Source organism: Carettochelys insculpta, chromosome 10, assembly GCF_033958435.1.
Source record: "Carettochelys insculpta isolate YL-2023 chromosome 10, ASM3395843v1, whole genome shotgun sequence".
NCBI lineage: Eukaryota > Metazoa > Chordata > Testudines > Carettochelyidae > Carettochelys > Carettochelys insculpta.
In genome coordinates this window covers 45,301,063-45,317,744 of record NC_134146.1, presented here as the reverse complement: position 1 = coordinate 45,317,744, position 16,682 = coordinate 45,301,063, and the positions used below count along the sequence as shown (strand labels likewise).

The following is a 16,682-nucleotide window of genomic DNA, read 5'->3' as shown; positions in this document are numbered from 1 at the left end:
TCCAAGCCTGACATTGGCTGCAGGTGAACTGGGGTGGGACTAATTGGGAACCAGAACCTGTTTAACCCCTGCCTTGCCCAGCCTTTCTCTTACTCCCTTAAAGGACCATAAGTGTTTTTAGGGTGTATCCCTATTATATTATCTCTTACCGTGAGGCAGATTTCCATTCTCCATCTCACACATAGATGGCTCTGTACATCTTAGGGAGGCTTGTTATTATATTTTTCAGAATATCTTTAATTAATAAAATAAAAAGTGTAAATTCAGTTACCCAAATTTTGGCACTCATCCTATTTCTGTTAAAGTCAGTGAGAGTTTGGTCCTTGATTTTATAATAGATCTTGTTCTCAGTTTACTGCGTACATGCCTACCGAAATCAGAGAGGGTATACGCATGTGGCCTGCTGAATGAAATCCATTGTGGACACGTGAAACCAAGAGTAGAATTTGGCCCTGGTCTGCAAGCAGCTACCGTCAATGTACAACCTTCTAATCATTGACTCAGTGTTTGCAGTTGCCATGTATGCAGGTTTAAAGGTGATGGTCAGGGTGTTGTATAAAGATGACACAACAAAGTATTTAAAGAAGCCTGATTCCATTTCAAAAGCGTATTCTTTCGGGCTGGCCCTGGCCTCTCTGCTGTGGCTTCCCAAAGGTTACAACATTTCTGAGCTGCCTCACCCCATTTTCTTAGCAGAATGACTCTGCTCATTGTGTGTCTCTTTTGTATTCAATTGCTATGCTCCTGGGCTGCTTCTCCTTCAGCCGCGGAACCGCCAACTCTGTTACCGTCCCCGGCATGTAATGACTCTACAATAGAGGCAGCTGCAGATATGGCACTGCGCCAAATCAATGCCAACCAAAGAGAAGGCTATGTGCTCGGTCTCTATAGAATTTTCAGCGTCCAAGAACAGCCCCAGGTAAGCAACCCTCTGACTCTTGGCTAGTGTTTGTCCTGTGCTGGCAGGGAGGGGTGCACTGTGTATATACTATCCTGCTGCCCTAGCAATGGGGGTTTGAACCAATGAATTCTCAGAAAGACACAAAGGCTGGGAATCGATTCTAAGGTGAAGAAAAAGCATGAAGAGCTAAATTTTCCTAGGACAATACAGGCACTGGCAACTTCATCTACAAAGGAATGGAAATAATTTCACAAGAGTAATTTAAAGCTGTGAGGACAATTGGAAGCAGGGGGATCTGATTCTCTATGGCCAACCACTTTGGCATCTGTCCAGCAGGAGTGAAACACCACCACCGGCATTTAATAGCATTGTACGCTCACTTGGCTCAGATGTACTTGCCTATACAAGCTGCAAATCAATATGTCTTCTTTGGGCCCAGGGAATTTTTCACATACAATTGGGCACCTCACTGAAGACTGACTTGCCAAGCTTTGAAACAACATCCCATGTAAAAATCAGACTGGATTTTGAAATAAATGTAGCTCTCAGGGGAAACTATATCTCACTGCGTGACTCTTTTATTTACATACAGTATTATTGTTTGCATTAAAATAATAGGTAGGAGGTCAGCCAGGATCAATAGATATTGATGTGTAAGGCCCCAATACGCGAGGCACTATTCAAACATGGTAATGACACCCCCTCGTTTTACTGCACATGCATAACCAAATCTGTGCACTCACTTGCACTGTTTAATGACTACCGCGATGTAACTGAACATTGCCAGGTATTTAACAATCTCCTGCATCTACTATGACTTGTCACTATTTCCTGCCCACCAAGATATAGCTTCTTAATAACCCGCACAGGAAAATACCATGGTTAAATTTATCCTCTAGTGACCAGGAATTGTGTCAAGAAAGTTGCACACATACTTTGCTACTCTTTGAGTCCATTTCTCTGCTCTTTGCACTGTTCAAATGGCTCAAAGTTACCAGAAACCAACCAGATCAGGGCAGCTAAAAATTTCCCACATGGAATCACTGTCAGCTGGCAGAGAACCAGCACAGCTAGTATTAATGCTTCTCCCTGAGCTAACTACATCATAACCGGCAAATCAGAGGTACATTGTGGGTGTGGCCAGAGCACAATGTGCTGTGGTAATCCCCAGCTAGAGAATAATCCACTGTGGCCCACAGCCAGATGGCACAAATCAGAGCAGTGCTTAGGTTACTTGAATTTATGACAGGGCTGATGCAGATGTGCCATGCGGCACTTGCTCTCTGATGGATTCATCCCCCTTCTCTTGTGCCAGACATGTCTCAGCACAGGGGGCCACCTGGACCTATTTTCTAAATGTTGTCTGTCACTCACTTCCATTGCCTTTTCACTCATTGCCTTTAAGACACAGCTTGTATCCTGGCTTGTGTGGTTATTTTTATTTATTTTTACTCTTTTAGTTCTAAAAAATGTACAAATAGAAGGGCCTTGACACGGCGTATAACAGCAAAATACATCAGATAAACCCAGCAACTGAGCCAAAAGCACAAACAGTACTACTGAGACTTTGTCACATACATACTGTGCAAAACTGGAGCAGAGTGTGCATTCATATAGGCCATATTATTCCTTATGCTAATAGATCCCTGCAACACATTCGCTCCACAGAAAGGGTTGAGAAACATATTTTTGCCTGTTTTCAGTCAGAGGAAAAGCCACAGCCTTTCTTTCCCCCTCATTTCTGTGATCACTACTTATGGTGAAAAACTTTTCAATGCGCCATCAGTTTCAAATCTGCCCCTATGTGTTTGTGGCTTGATCCTACTTTAAGACTTTTGACATTGACTCAGATGGGAGTAAGACAGAGCCCTTTATTTACAGGAAATGATGATCAATGTACTTCAGTGACAGGGCTCTAAATAGATTGTAAGTCATCAGTAGATTTTGGAATGCATTTACTTCTTTCCTTTGCAACATGTCACGCCCTCCAGAAATGCTGACCTGCAGCTGTCTATTCCCTTCTGGCTCTAAGACTTGCCAGCATGCATGAGACTGGCAATGTTAGTGTCAACAGAATCAAAGCAAGTGATTTGCCTTGGCAGAAAACTATATCCATATAGTGATGGCAAAGCCCAGGAGAGACCTGCAGTACCTCCTTCCTTAATAATACCCAGCACTTTCCTTCCACATGTAACACTGACAGACCTGGGTTGCTGACACCAGGGATAGACCCTGTGAGCATAGGGTCTAAAGCCCTGCACTCTACCCCATGAGCTAAAGGCTGGCCAGCTCTCAGCAGAGGCTGTAGAGCAGAGACTTCACTCACCCCAGATGAGGTCACAGTGCCTCTAAGTACTACACACATATCACAAAAGCACTTTACCAAGGAGAACAGTATCAATATCACATTTTACAGGCAGGTAATTTTGGACACAGAGGAAGGTGGCAATTTGCCCAAGGTAACCCAGTAGGCCAGTGGCCAAGCCAAGAAGAGAACGTAGGTCTCCTTACTCCTAGTCCAGTGAGCTATCCCACAGAATGCTTCAGAGGTCATGTGCTCTGTGTATGCTAGAAAATGTCAGCTTCAACAATAGACATTCTTTATTTACTGATGCAACACACCTATAGATATTTTTGTTTTCACTATAATTAGATCAGACCTAAATTGAAATCAAACCATATATTTCTGATCATTAGTTTAAAAGCTAGTTCCCTTTACCAAGGTTCCTCCTCATTCACAGGTTCTGGTTGGCACCAGAACAAGAAGCATGAAAATAACTCAAAGAAATATTGTTTTTGCAATAATTCAGATCTTATGGAGAGCAAGGGGCACTAGAAATATTTTAGGAGAACAGGTGTTCTAGCAGGCCAGATCCTCAGCTGGCAAATGCCAGCTGCATCCCATATTAGTCACATGAATATTTTGATATGATTATAACATAATTGTGATTTTTTGTACAATATAAATCATATGAAGTATCAGAAAAGTTTTGATCTTCTGGCTATAATTATGCTCTTTGTATGTGTGTATCTTTTTTATATGAAGTTATGACTGTATCTTCATTTCAAATGTAATTACATGCGGGTAATGCCCACTAGACAAGATGCCTTCAGTTTTAATAGTGCGGGAAGAAGAGTGTATTCAGAATAATTGGCAGTTAGGAAAACAGTTGGCCTTGGGGGAAGTTTATCTCCCACCTTGTGAACCTTCCTAAGAACACTACAGACAGCCTGTAAATAATGGGTGCCATGAATCTCAAGATGATGTGACCAGGCCACATAATTCTGGACTACATCTTGGGGTGTCAGTATTTTTCCACAAACCAGATTCTGAACCACGTTTTGTAACGCAGGGTTCCCGCCATATGCTACAGCTATATAAGGCAGGAGATGACATCACCAGAAAGTCTTCACTCACCAAACAACAAGATCCCTAGGATATGTCTACAGAGAAATTTATTTCCGAAAAACAGCTATTCCAAAATAAATTTGTGAGCGCATACACAGCAAAACTGCTATTTGAAAATAATTTTCAAATAGCAGAGTGCTTATTTCTAATTCTGTAAACCTCATTCTACAAGAAATAATGCCTATTCTGAAATAGATACTTTGAAATGGGGCTGTATAGACAAGGAATAGGGGCTATTTTGAAATAAACTAGTCCAGAATAGCTTATTCCTAAATGATGATGCTGTGCAGACACAGCAGTAGAGTGTTTCTGGGGGCTCTCATCCAAAATAGGCTCCATTGTGCATGGGCACATTATTTCAGAATAATAACAGAGAGGGAGCCAGGCTAGCCCATACACTATCAAAACAAAAAGCAGTCAAGTAGCACTTTAAAGACTAGCAAAATAATTTATTAGGTGACCTTTCATGGGACAGACCCACTTCTTCACCTAATAAATTATTTTGCTAGTCTTTAAAGTGCTACTTGACTGCTTTTTGTTTTGATATTTCAGAATAAGTTTTACTTATTTTGGAGCTTCTCTGTAGTGTGGATGTGTTATTCTGGAATATCTTTTTTTGGAATAATAACTCCAAATAAGGTATTCTGGAATAATTCTGTAGTGTAGACATGCCTCTAGAAGCTCATGAGGAACACAGACTTAACTGGAGAAAGTTCTGGAAACAAGCTAAAGGGGTTTCTACTCTGTGTATGAAAGACCTGGCTCTTCCAAGCTATGAGGAAGAACAGCTTGCCCCTTAAGAAAACTGCAGCCTGTTTGTGTCATCTCTAGGGTGAGAATCTGCTATCAGTCTTCATATCCAATCTATCTGGTCTATTAAATTTAGTTTGCATTTTGTTTATTTTCTAGGTAATCTGCTTTGATCTGTTTGCTGTCCTTTATAATCACTTAAAATCTATCTTGTGTAGTTAATAAACTTGCTTTTGCTTTATCAAAATCCGTGAGTGGGAATGAAATGAGAATCATAGCTCAAGGGACAAAGGCGGTTGCATATTCCTCTCCTCATTGAGGGAGGGGCAGGCTTTATGAGTTTACACTGTACAGTTTCCTGTGCAGCAAAAGATCACATAATTTTGCATTTATACTCCAGAAGGGGTGTGTGCATGGGGAGATGGAAGTTGCATTGTGCTGTAGCTTTTCTATACAGGGGCTGGTCTGACAGCCTGCATGTAACTGCAACTGGACATGTTCCTACCTCTGTGGATGCTTCATGGAAGTACAGGACCAGAAGTGAATCTGCAGCTTGTTACCACAGCACAGGCTGATGCATCAGAGGGCTCGGCAGTACTGCAGTTCCAGGTGGAACTCTGGGGGAATCCATCACATTTTGTTTTTTTACACTACAGGTTGCATCTCTCTCCGCCGGCACCCTGGGCACCTGATCAGTGACAAATGAGAGAATTTGCCAAACCATGGGAGGTCAATATTGCCTAGCACATTTCCAACACTTCTGCTGCTTACTTGACTAGAAGCCATTTAGGAGTAAATTACAGCTAACAGCACAGAACACAGGGGTCGGTGGCTGTAAACAAACTTTATGGGACCATGGGAAACTTGGCATGAAAAATGGCTGTCCGGCTAAAATCATGCCAGATTATGGATGTTGCCAGATGAGAAAATTCCAGATTAGAGAGGTTCAAACTATACCTGAAGATTTGGCCTGCTACATTTTCAGATCTTTGGGTGGTGTGCTTGCATGACCTTCTAGACATCTGCCCATCCCTCAGCGTTATTCTTTTTTCTTTTTGAAGGGTGAAATTGTGACATATCACTTTCTTCTCTGTGCTTAGGAAATCACTGGGTCTGTCTTCTATCTCACTTTGGATGTGGTAGAAACTGAATGCCACGTGCTCAGCAGAAGATTGTGGAAGGAATGCAAGAACCGACCTGCACATGAAACTGTAAGCATTTTATTTATTTATGTTTAAAGTTAAGTGCACAGCAGAGCATATGGCTCAGCCATTATTGAAGGAAGCAAAGATCCTTGCACAGAGGGCTCTTGTAAACAGTAGGCTGGTTAAAACTTTTAAACCATTTAATGAAAAATATTTTGAAAAAAGTTTGAAAGCATTTCCATGAAAAATATTTTGCTGTTTTCTAACTAGTCTGTAAGAGTTCTCGCAGTCAAAATTTCAACAGTTTTTTTCAACCAGTACTAAAAAGCACCGACTGGTAAATATGCAAGTTAAGCAGTGTTTAAAATTCCTGTAAGCATTTCTCTGAAAAATAGCCTCACAAAGCAGAAGTGAAAGAGACTTGCTTTATTGATCTTAAGCAATTTCCTGGCCATCAACGCAGCTCCTTTGGCAGTTACCTGGAACTCCTGAGTGGTTGCGCTCTACCCCTTTTATACACCTGTGGAGCCCTCCACTAAGGGAGAAAAAGTGAAGGGTGAGTGGCCCCAAAGGACACTGTTATCAGATTTCAGAAATGTCTAGCCTCGGTGCCTTGATCCCACAAGGGAAATTCTCAGAGGCCACTTGAGCATTAAGATTTAAAGTCACTGATAGGATGAACATATTGGTTGGGACAAAAGTCTTTCAATACTGCTGACAGAAACTCATGCTAAAGCCAGCATAATCAACAGAGGCTCACTGTTGTATGAGTAGCCAAAGAGAGGAAGCTGTGTTAGTGTGCAGTCCTCCAGTGCCACAAAGCTAATGTACAGACTTTTATCCCTGGCAACCAACACAGCATGGAAAAGGCACATGACTGGAAGATAGCAAGAAGGGATAGGACACATCCACCGTGCTGAGCTCCAGCTGTTTTCAGATGGTTGGGCTCTGTGTACACACCCCTCAGTGTTTTCAATGGAGGGGGCAAAGCCAGGTAAAAAAGGAAGTGTGCAAGTGCCCCTGTACTGCATCAGTCCCCAGTTGCCAGAAGACACCATGGGAGGCAGACAGCTAATTGTCGCCGGACAGATGTAGACCGGCCATATGATCAGGGAGCCCAAACCAGCTCCTTTGAGCTCCGTTTTCTCAGCGGTAGTTAGCGGCCAACTGAGAATCTGAACCTCCTGGGCAGATTCTAAATTGGTGTGAATGGACATTGCTCCACTGAAGTCAACAGAACTATGTTGATTTGTACCAATGGAGGATATGACTTTTTATTTCTCACAGGCCCTTTCAGGTAATAAACATATTTAATTCTCAGCTGAATACTAAGGCAAAAGTTTTCTTGTAAAGAATTGTATAAAAACTATGGAAAATAATACACTGTGGCTCTGCCGGTACTGACAGGTTGCAAAATTAATTTCTGCCTACAGTCCCAGAACATATTTATTTTCCTTTAGGTTTTTGGGCAGTGTAAAGCAACCCTCTACATTAACAAGCCATGGAGAATTGTTCACCTGCATAGCTATGAGTGCACTTTACAGCCAGGTACGTTATTCTTAGTATGTTTCTTATAATAAAGAATTTAAAAAGAATGCTTAAAGCCAGAGCTCAGCAAATCCATGGATATCTGGGGACTGTTGTCGGGGATCACAGATCAGACGCACATACAAATTTTGTGTCTGTGCAGGATTCTACTTAAAGCATGGCTCTATTCTGAGGAGTTACTGTAAAAATGATATCAGGGGTGTTTCATGATATTATACTGTCAATGATGTCTGCCCTACCACACTTTCTCCAGTCAGAAGGATGCAAGCTGTTAACCTTGAGGACTTTTAGAACCAACATGGGTATACAACGTAAGTAGAAAGGTTCTGGTTTTAAACTGAAAAGGCAACAGGAGACTTTTTGTATCTGTATTTGGCCTGGCATTCTGGCTATGATGCAATTCCTTTGCATCAACACAGCTCCTTTCCCCCAAAGACATCCAAATGCTGTACAAAAGCAGCTAAGGATCATAATCCCAATTTTACCATTACAGAGAGAGTCAAAGCCCTTTATCTAAGATCCTATAGCTAGTTAATGACTGAGTTGGAAGTAGATTCCTTTTCTCCTCATTCTCTCTTTCCTGCTTCAACCAACAGACATGTTGTTGCTTCTCAGATGTCAATATGAGATTGTTGGGTATTTCTGTAAAGAACCCAGAATGCTACAGAAAAATCAAATGCATTCTTATTTCCAGCACGTATCCTCTGATAATCAATATGACATGGGACAGCAATGAATATGGGATAGCAAACACCCCCTGAATTATCTGTGTTATTTTGATGTTTCTGATGTTTTTGAATTATCTGTGTTATTTTTGATGTTTCTGCTAGATAAGAGTGGATGGGTACCTTCAGCCATATTCAGGCAAAACTCCCATTCTAAAGTATTATTTTGACACATCTCTTCAGGGGTATTTTTCACATTTTCATTTTTTGGTGGGAAATCCATCCTGATAATGCCACAAGTGCTTTTGGAGAGACCCACTTCCCAATATCACTTCATTTCCTTTGGAGCAACTGCCCTCACACTTTTACTAGAGAGGCATCCAAGCCAAAGCCCCAGATACAAACACTCCTGAACTTTACTGGTGTCTGGATCTAGATCTGATCTTTATGACTTACTTACCCCTAGTTCTATAATGGGCTGAATCAAAGACCCAGATTGGAACATTCTGGTTTTGGCTCATCTATAACCTCCTCTCAAAAAGTCACAAACTCTGGGTTTGATTTACCAGAAGGTGCAAATTGCCAGCTGGTGGGGGCAGCAGGGGGGCGGGGGCAGTATGTGAGTGCATGTGGGATGCATAGATTCATAAAACTGGAAGGAACCTAGAGAGGTCTTCGAGTCCAGTCCCCTGCACTCATGGCAGGACCAAGTAACATCTAGATCATGCCCGACAGATGTTTGCCTAACCTGCCCTTAAAAATCTCCAATGAGGAAGATTCCACAAGTTCCCTAGGCAATTTATTCCAGTGCCTAACCACTCTATAGCAAGGAATTTTTTTCTAATGTCCAATCTAGCCTCCCTTGTTGCAATTTAAGCTTCTTGTGCTATCATCAGAGGTTAAAGAGAAAAATTTTTCTCCCTCCGCCTTGTAACAACCTTTTAGGTACTTGAAAGCTGTTATCCACTTGGTCTCCCCAAGGGAAGTGCAAGTGGTACTGCACCACTATCTTTTCCCACGTTTCTAAAGTGCATCTGGTGCCCTAACAGAGTCTTACTAATGGAGGCTGCCTATTAGATGAGTTGACTCTGGGTGTTCTGGACATATGCCCCTTTCTCACTGGAGCTGCACACTTTAACAGCTTTCTTATGCTGTCTACCAAACAGAGCAGGGATTCTAAGCTCTTTGTGACCTCTCTAGAAGCAGTGGGAAGGAGAACTCTAACGACATTTGGTTAGGCAAAAGCCAGCATTCTTCAAAGCAGTGGGTGTCAACCCATAGCCCCCAGTCAGCACATATCTGCAGCCCACATGACATCCTCGGGGCCATACAGGTAGTATGGTATGTTATATTGGGTGGATGCGGCCCACATAATATGCAGAGAGCTGCCTATGTGACACACAATAGTAAATATGTTGAGAACCACTGCTCCAAAGTGAACTAAGCCTCTATTGTTTATTTGGCAATGTTTGGAGCAGGGCAGGGCTGATGAGGTGGATTTGTGGGGTTTCATTCATGAGGGGTGCCACATGAAAGTTCAGTTACTAGTTGGGCTATCAAGAGATTAAAAAATTGACCATGATTAATCACACTGTTAAACAATAATAAATAATAAGGGCCAGAAGGGGGTAGATGCTGCTGTAGGCAGTGCAGAGTTTGGGTGGTGGAGGCTCACCACCCAACTGCAGGTGGCACAGGGCTTGAGTAGCAAGGGTCAACCCCCAAGCTGGGGGAAGGGATCAGCCCCTGGGCTAGGGGGACAGACCTTACAATGGGCTGTGCTGAGTTCAGAAGCGGGGACTCAGCCCCCAAAACAGATGTAATGGTCAGTCCCAGACCCAGAAGGTAAAGAGATGGTGGGTTGGGTGATCCCTAAAAGAGGGGAGACGGCTTGGGCAAGTCCCCCCCACTGTTTTATTTTTAAAAATATATTCACCTGGGAGTAGGGTGACCACATTGTCATATGGCAAATATGGGACACCAGCCTCCGAGGATGGGGGGCTGCTGTCCCATGTCAGGGCTCCTTGGTGAGGCACCAGGGATGGCGGCTCCACAGCCTCCTGATGAAGGGGAACAGAGGATGTGGACTCCGCAACCTCTTGGCTGGGGATGGTGGTGCAGAGAATAGGGGCTTGACAGCCTCCTAGCAGAGGGGGCTAGGGAATGTGGCAGCTGCCCCATGGAAGGGGTCTCTCACAGAGGGGGCTGCTGCATCAGGGAATAAGGGCAACCGCCCTGTGGAGAAGCTTCCCTGTAGCAGGAGCTGCCTCTCTGAGGTGCAGGATGCTGGGGAACGAGGCAGACACTTTGCAGAGGGAGGGGCTGCTTCCCTGAGACACTGGTGGTGGGGAACAGAAGACCTGTAAAATTTGGGACAATTTACCATTTTCTTTAAAAAGTTGGGATGCCTGTGAGGCACCCTAAATAAGGGACTGTCCCATTACAAATGGGAAGGATGGTCACCCTACCTGGGAGTGGAGAGGGCAGCTGTCAAGGTTGTCTTGTTTAATTCTCTGCTGGACCTGGGACCATGCACCCTCCGGTGATGAGACAGGATCTCTGGAGCAGCTCATGCTGGTTTCCCACTCTCTGCAAATCTGCGATTAATGTGCGTTAATTTTTTAACATGTTAATTCTACCCTGCATTAATCACCGACATTGATGTTTGTTAATTGACAGCCCTAGTTACTAGGTTAATGGCTATAAACTTTGTCTCAAATATTATTTGAAACTGTGAAATGCCAAGGACACATGTGGGCCTGGGGCTTGAACCCTAAAGAAAACAAATAAGAATGAAATACGCCTGCCCACCTACATACCTGTATCTGTCCATGGGAATGCAATGGTTTGACTACATAGCTGTGTGTATTTGTGATTTTCTGCAAAGTGCCATCAAGCTCAGTTTTAAGGATCTGCCCTGACTGTCCAATCCCTGGCTGTCCAACGGAGCCCAAGTATCTGGAAACAGCTGTTGTAAGCCTGGACAAATTCAACAAGGAGAGTGACCAAGTTCATTTTTTCTCTGTGCTCAACGTTTCCAAAGCTTCAATGCAGGTAAGGCTGAGATTCAGACAACCTGCTTTAGGCCCTGGGGAGCACTGATACAACCGCTGCACGTTTTACAGGTTGCTCTATAAGGAGCAGAGATGGACCTGAGAAAGAGCAGTTGGTTCAGGACAGGATTCTGGATCCTGCAAAGTTTGAGGCAGTGCAGATCTGGGGCTTTGATTAAGTTTATTACAGGGAGAAGTGCTATTTGCAAAATTCAGATCTAGATTTGAGCTCCTAATACAGCGGTATTCCTGTCTGGGCTTTTGATTCAGGCCTACTTCTAACAAAAGGCCCAGATGATAAAGTATTTAGTGTAGCATAGAGGTGCCTTTCTATACACATGTGCAACTCACCAAACTAGCTTAAAATAATTTAAAATCTCATTGCACAGTGAAGGGGTGCTAGTTATCAGTGTCCTAGCTAAATTCTATGTGTTTCTTACAAATATGTTTTTCCTCTCTAAAGTTCATTTCAACTGGACAGTCTTCACTGAAACGATTATGTAGTATCATTCATAGACTTTAAGGTCAGAAGGGACCATCACAATCATCTAGTCTGAGCGAATGTGTATTGCAGGCCATATTGTGTGCTGTTCAAATTTGTCCACTTTCAAACCCAGAAGTGCCTGCATTTCAGGACTGGGTCTAGTGATACCTTAACAATAAAAAGTTGGCTGAGGCACAATGAGGATCTTTGGATGAAAAGCTCTGTGTAAATATCAGCTACTACTAGTATTTCAGATAAAGCATTTTAATCTAGTTTCAGATTTGACCGATTCATGAGCTAGCAATACATCAGTAGGAATTCTGTGTAAGAGGTAAGATGTTAGACAGGTTATTTACCTGCATGTCTGTAGATACGGCCACTCACAGCTCCTGTTGGATGCAGATCACCATTCCCACACAATGGAAACCGCAGGAAGTGCTGTGGTCTGGGACACCACTTCCTGCAGTTCTCATTGGCCAGAAGTAGCGAAAAGCAGCCAACTGCAGCTGTGAGTGGCCATAGCTGTGGAAGTGTCAACAAATGACCCATTTCATGGGCAACCAGGGGCTAACCCTGGTGAACTGCTTCTGACCCACAGGCCACATGTTGTTCATCCATGCTGTGAACAACAGTCAAAGAATTTGAAAACTATATTCTCCTGCAATATAGCTAACAAACTCAGAAGTCTAACCCTGCTCCCTCTGTTCAAGGAAGTTTTGCACTGAATGCAAAGGGTTCAGGACTGGGATTATTGAGTTTGTTTTCTTCTTGATGGCACATTTGCAAAGGCTAACAACACTATTGCTCTCTATTTCTCCTTCCACACAAAACTTTGACAGTGGGTTGTTGGTCCTGCATACTTTGTAGAGTTTACAATTCAGGAAACATCCTGCTCCAAAAATGAATCCGTTGCTGATGTCTCCAACTGCAAGCCTCTCTCCTCTGCATTGGCTGTAAGTAATTCTGCTTGCAAAAATAGTCGACGCTGTGGCTGTAATCATTTTGCATATCTTCTGTTTTATTTTTTTGCAGATGTGATCCAAAGCCCCCTGGACTCACTAGAGCCGTGTCTATACGTGCGCGCTACTTCAAAGTAGCGGCACTAACTTCGAAATAGCGCCCGTCACGGCTACACGTGTTGGGCGCTATTTCGATGTTAACATCGACGTTAGGTGGCGAGACGTCGAAGCCGCTAACCCCATGAGGGGATCGTTATAGCGCCCTACTTCGACGTTCAATGTCGAAGTAGGGACCGTGTAGTCGTTGCGCGTCCCACAACTTCGAAATAGCGGGGTCCGCCATGGCGGCCATCAGCTGAGGGGTTGAGAGATGCTCTCTCTCCAGCCCCTGCGGGGCTCTATGGTCACCGTGGGCAGCAGCCCTTAGCCCAGGGCTTCTGGCTGCTGCTGCTGCAGCTGGGGATCCATGCTGCATGCACAGGGTCTGCAACCAGTTGTCGGCTCTGTGGATCTTGTGTTGTTTAGTGCAACTGTGTCTGGGAGGGGCCCTTTAAGGGAGCAGCTTGCTGTTGAGTCCGCCCTGTGACCCTGTCTGCAGCTGTGCCTGGCACCCTTATTTCGATGTGTGCTACTTTGGCGCGTAGACGTTCCCTCGCAGCGCCTATTTCGATGTTGAACATCGACGTTGCCAGCCCTGGAGGACATGTAGACGTTATTCATCGAAATAGGCTACTTCGATGTAGGCTTCACGTGTAGACGTAGCCTAGGAGTCTTTTCATTGACTTCACTGGACTTTGGATCAAGTCCTAAAGGATTGTTACTTATTATTAATCATGGATGAGGGACCCATTGTACAAGGGGCTGGCCAAATACAGAACTAAAAACAATTCCTGCCCCCCAAAAACGTACAATCTAAGGCTATGTCTACACTACATGATAAAGTCAAATTTAAGGCAGTTAGCTCGATTTTACATTGTCACTGTCTAAACTGCAAAAACCATTAGGTTGATTTTAGGCAGTGCTAAAGTCGATATTATAACACCGTGGTAAGTTACTCAACATAGCGTCAAGTTTGAATTTAAAAGTTTGAATTAGGGTTAGTGTAGAAACACCACGTCTTTCAATAGACTTTATTAGCCTCCAGAGGTGTCCCGTATGTATCCCACAATGCTCCATGGCTGTCTGCTCGGCCACGTCCATCTCTACTGCTCTCCAGGTGCACAGGAATTAGGCAAGAGGAAGGGCCACACAAATAATAAGCAGTCCTGTAGCACCCTAAGGGCTAACAGATTTAGTAAGTAATGAGTTTTTGTTGAAAAGACCCACTGCACAGATGTGGTCCAATTCCAAACAATTATATTCATATGCACCAGGTACCTTTGAGTTCACAACCAGCAGGGTCCACCTGGGAAGTTTGAGAACAGTACATTAGATCTGTGTAGTTCAGAGCCCATGTTGCCATGTAACAAGCCCACAGTTGTTCCTGTCAGTAGTCTAGTAAGGCTTCCTTGATCAGTGTCAAGAGATTTGTTTTTTCTGAGAACCATAATCTAATATGGTTTTTCACAGACCTTGCCTCTAATGGCATTTTCTGAAAATGTCCCCTATCACCAATGCAGTTCCACATTGGTAATATTACAGCATAGTGTAGAAGACCCACAGGTGCCTGCTAGCATTTTTACTGACGTCATCTAGTCTCACTCAGAGATAAAAAAAATTCATCTGGGAAATCTGTCCTCCTAATTAGTTTTAAAAATTGAAAAATCAAAAATCTGCACTACTATGCAACTATGCAAATGCATTTGTGGGGCTAACGCTGGACTTCCATAATCTCCTATTCTACCACCTTAAAATCTAAATACTAGTGATCAAATGTTGTTTGACGCTCACTTGTCCTAATCTGCCATCTCTTTTTCTAGCATACTGGTTTCTGCAAAGGCTCTGTAGTGAAAAGCCAAATTGATCATCATCAGTTTATCAGAATATCATGTGAAATCTACGATCCACAGGTATTTCTCCAGCTGCTTCAAAGTCTGCAAAATGGTCCTTGATAATTTAAAACTGGAATGAAGAAAGTCTTATCATTCTGTGTTAGGATTAACTACAAAGAAATAGACTCCATAATTAAGAGAAATGCATAGGCCAAATCAGAAATTAACTCACTTGTGATAAATGGTCTCAGTCATGTTAGTCTGTAGCTTCACAGATAACAAGCAGTCCCATGGCACCTTAGAGACTAACAAAGTTATTAGCTCATGGGCTTTCGTGGCCAAAATGCACTTCCTCAAAGGATAATACCCACATGGCAAAAAAAGGCAATACAATTTCAGGCAAGCCACTGCCCAGAGTTCTTTGCAAACTTATGCAGTCCATGTGCCCACAGTTTAACTGCTATTCTTGTTCAAGCTAGCTAGATCAAAGCTCACCCAAATATGCCTACTTATGTTGTAGTCACACCACAGATTACAGGGTAGACAAATCCGTAGTCACTAAAACAAACTGTATCCCAAACACTTTCCATAGCATTTGAAAATAATAGATACAGAACTAAAGCAACAGTCCAAGTAACATAAGGAGAGAAACAGCTGAATTTTCCAGCTTCCAAGAAAGGGTAACTGTGTGCTGCAGTAGTTTTGCTTGTGTACCAGATGAGTTTGCATTAGTGCAGCTACCTCAATGGTGGATACTGATTGCTGGAATTTGGATTGATCCTGAAGAGAAACAAGATCTAAGCCTTTCCTAAGAGCAAGGATTTTAAGTAGCTTTAATTAATACATGCATATGTTTGCTGTTTGCCAATTTAGGCTCCCACCATTGAAGAACAGGAGCAGCACCCTGGCCGTAGATCTCATAAACCAAATCAAGATGATGATGAAAGCCATGAACATCCTCACCACCATGAAAAGAATGGGAATCAGCATCCTCCTAAGCACCCCCACCATCACCCCCACAAGCACCATCATCCCCACCACAAGCACCATCATCCCCACCACAACCACAACCGCCACCGCCACAACCATGATCATCATCAGCCTTCTCCTCCTGAAGCCAGTCACTTCTCCCCACATCTGGAAAAAACAGTAGGTTGGGTTAAAGTTCTCCCTGCAAAAGAGGAGCATGTGTCTCTTCACACCTTACCAGAAAATCAGTCTGAACACATCTATGAAAAGACTGTTCCCCCAGAGATGGCAAAGCCAATGGCAGCCCGTCCAGATACCCATGCTACCACTGATGTAAAAAAGCTTCAGACAGATAGACCAGCAGGAAAGCCAGGCTTAACTAGGCCTGCTTCTGGTCCAGTCATTCTCCCTTTCCCTGAAACACCTTCACAATCAGACATGTGCCCAGGAGAGCCCAAGTTCATTAATTCAATCATCCTCCCTTTACTTCCCAGAAACCCTGTCAAAACATTAACAATGATACCACGGCAAACCGTGGCTGAATAACGTTTCCAACGGCATGCAAGAACTTTCAATAAATAAAATTTTCTTTTCAGCGCTGGTGTCTGGTGTTGGGCAGGTTTAAACGGCTCTAAGGGACTGACTAGGAAAAGGAATTTCATTAGGTATTTTCCAGCAAGAGAATTTGGGGTCAAACTCTCCCCATGCCCCGCCCCAACAGGGCAGAGGTTAGTGAAGGGCAGTTGTAGAGCAGTGTCAGGGCACAGTAGCCTGCAGCAGGCAGAATGCTGGACAGACACAGTCCAAATGCCTCAAGACAGAACATGCTAAGTAGCAACATTTACTGCCGACTTGTTAAGGTACAGCC

The 16,682-nt window shown here is 43.4% G+C and overlaps 1 protein-coding gene across 1 annotated transcript; it reads left to right on the top strand.

Moving 5' to 3' along the window:
- The first annotated feature begins 697 nt into the window (after positions 1-697).
- FETUB (fetuin B) lies at positions 698-16,360 on the top strand. Its single transcript, XM_075004437.1, has 7 exons — positions 698-919; positions 6,161-6,271; positions 7,666-7,753; positions 11,306-11,472; positions 12,795-12,908; positions 14,834-14,923; positions 15,719-16,360. Exons 1-7 carry the CDS (start codon positions 698-700, stop codon positions 16,358-16,360), a joined length of 1,434 nt encoding a protein of 477 aa, XP_074860538.1.
- The last annotated feature ends 322 nt before the right edge of the window (positions 16,361-16,682 follow it).

Bases quoted from the DNA above. Each gene is read 5' to 3' on its own strand.
- FETUB (XM_075004437.1), top strand. From the start codon at position 698: ATGACTCTGCTCATTGTGTGTCTCTTTTGTATTCAATTGCTATGCTCC. The intron at 7,754-11,305 runs GTACGTTATTCT...TTTTCTGCAAAG, and splicing joins TGAGTGCACTTTACAGCCAG to TGCCATCAAGCTCAGTTTTA. The intron at 14,924-15,718 runs GTATTTCTCCAG...TTGCCAATTTAG, and splicing joins GTGAAATCTACGATCCACAG to GCTCCCACCATTGAAGAACA.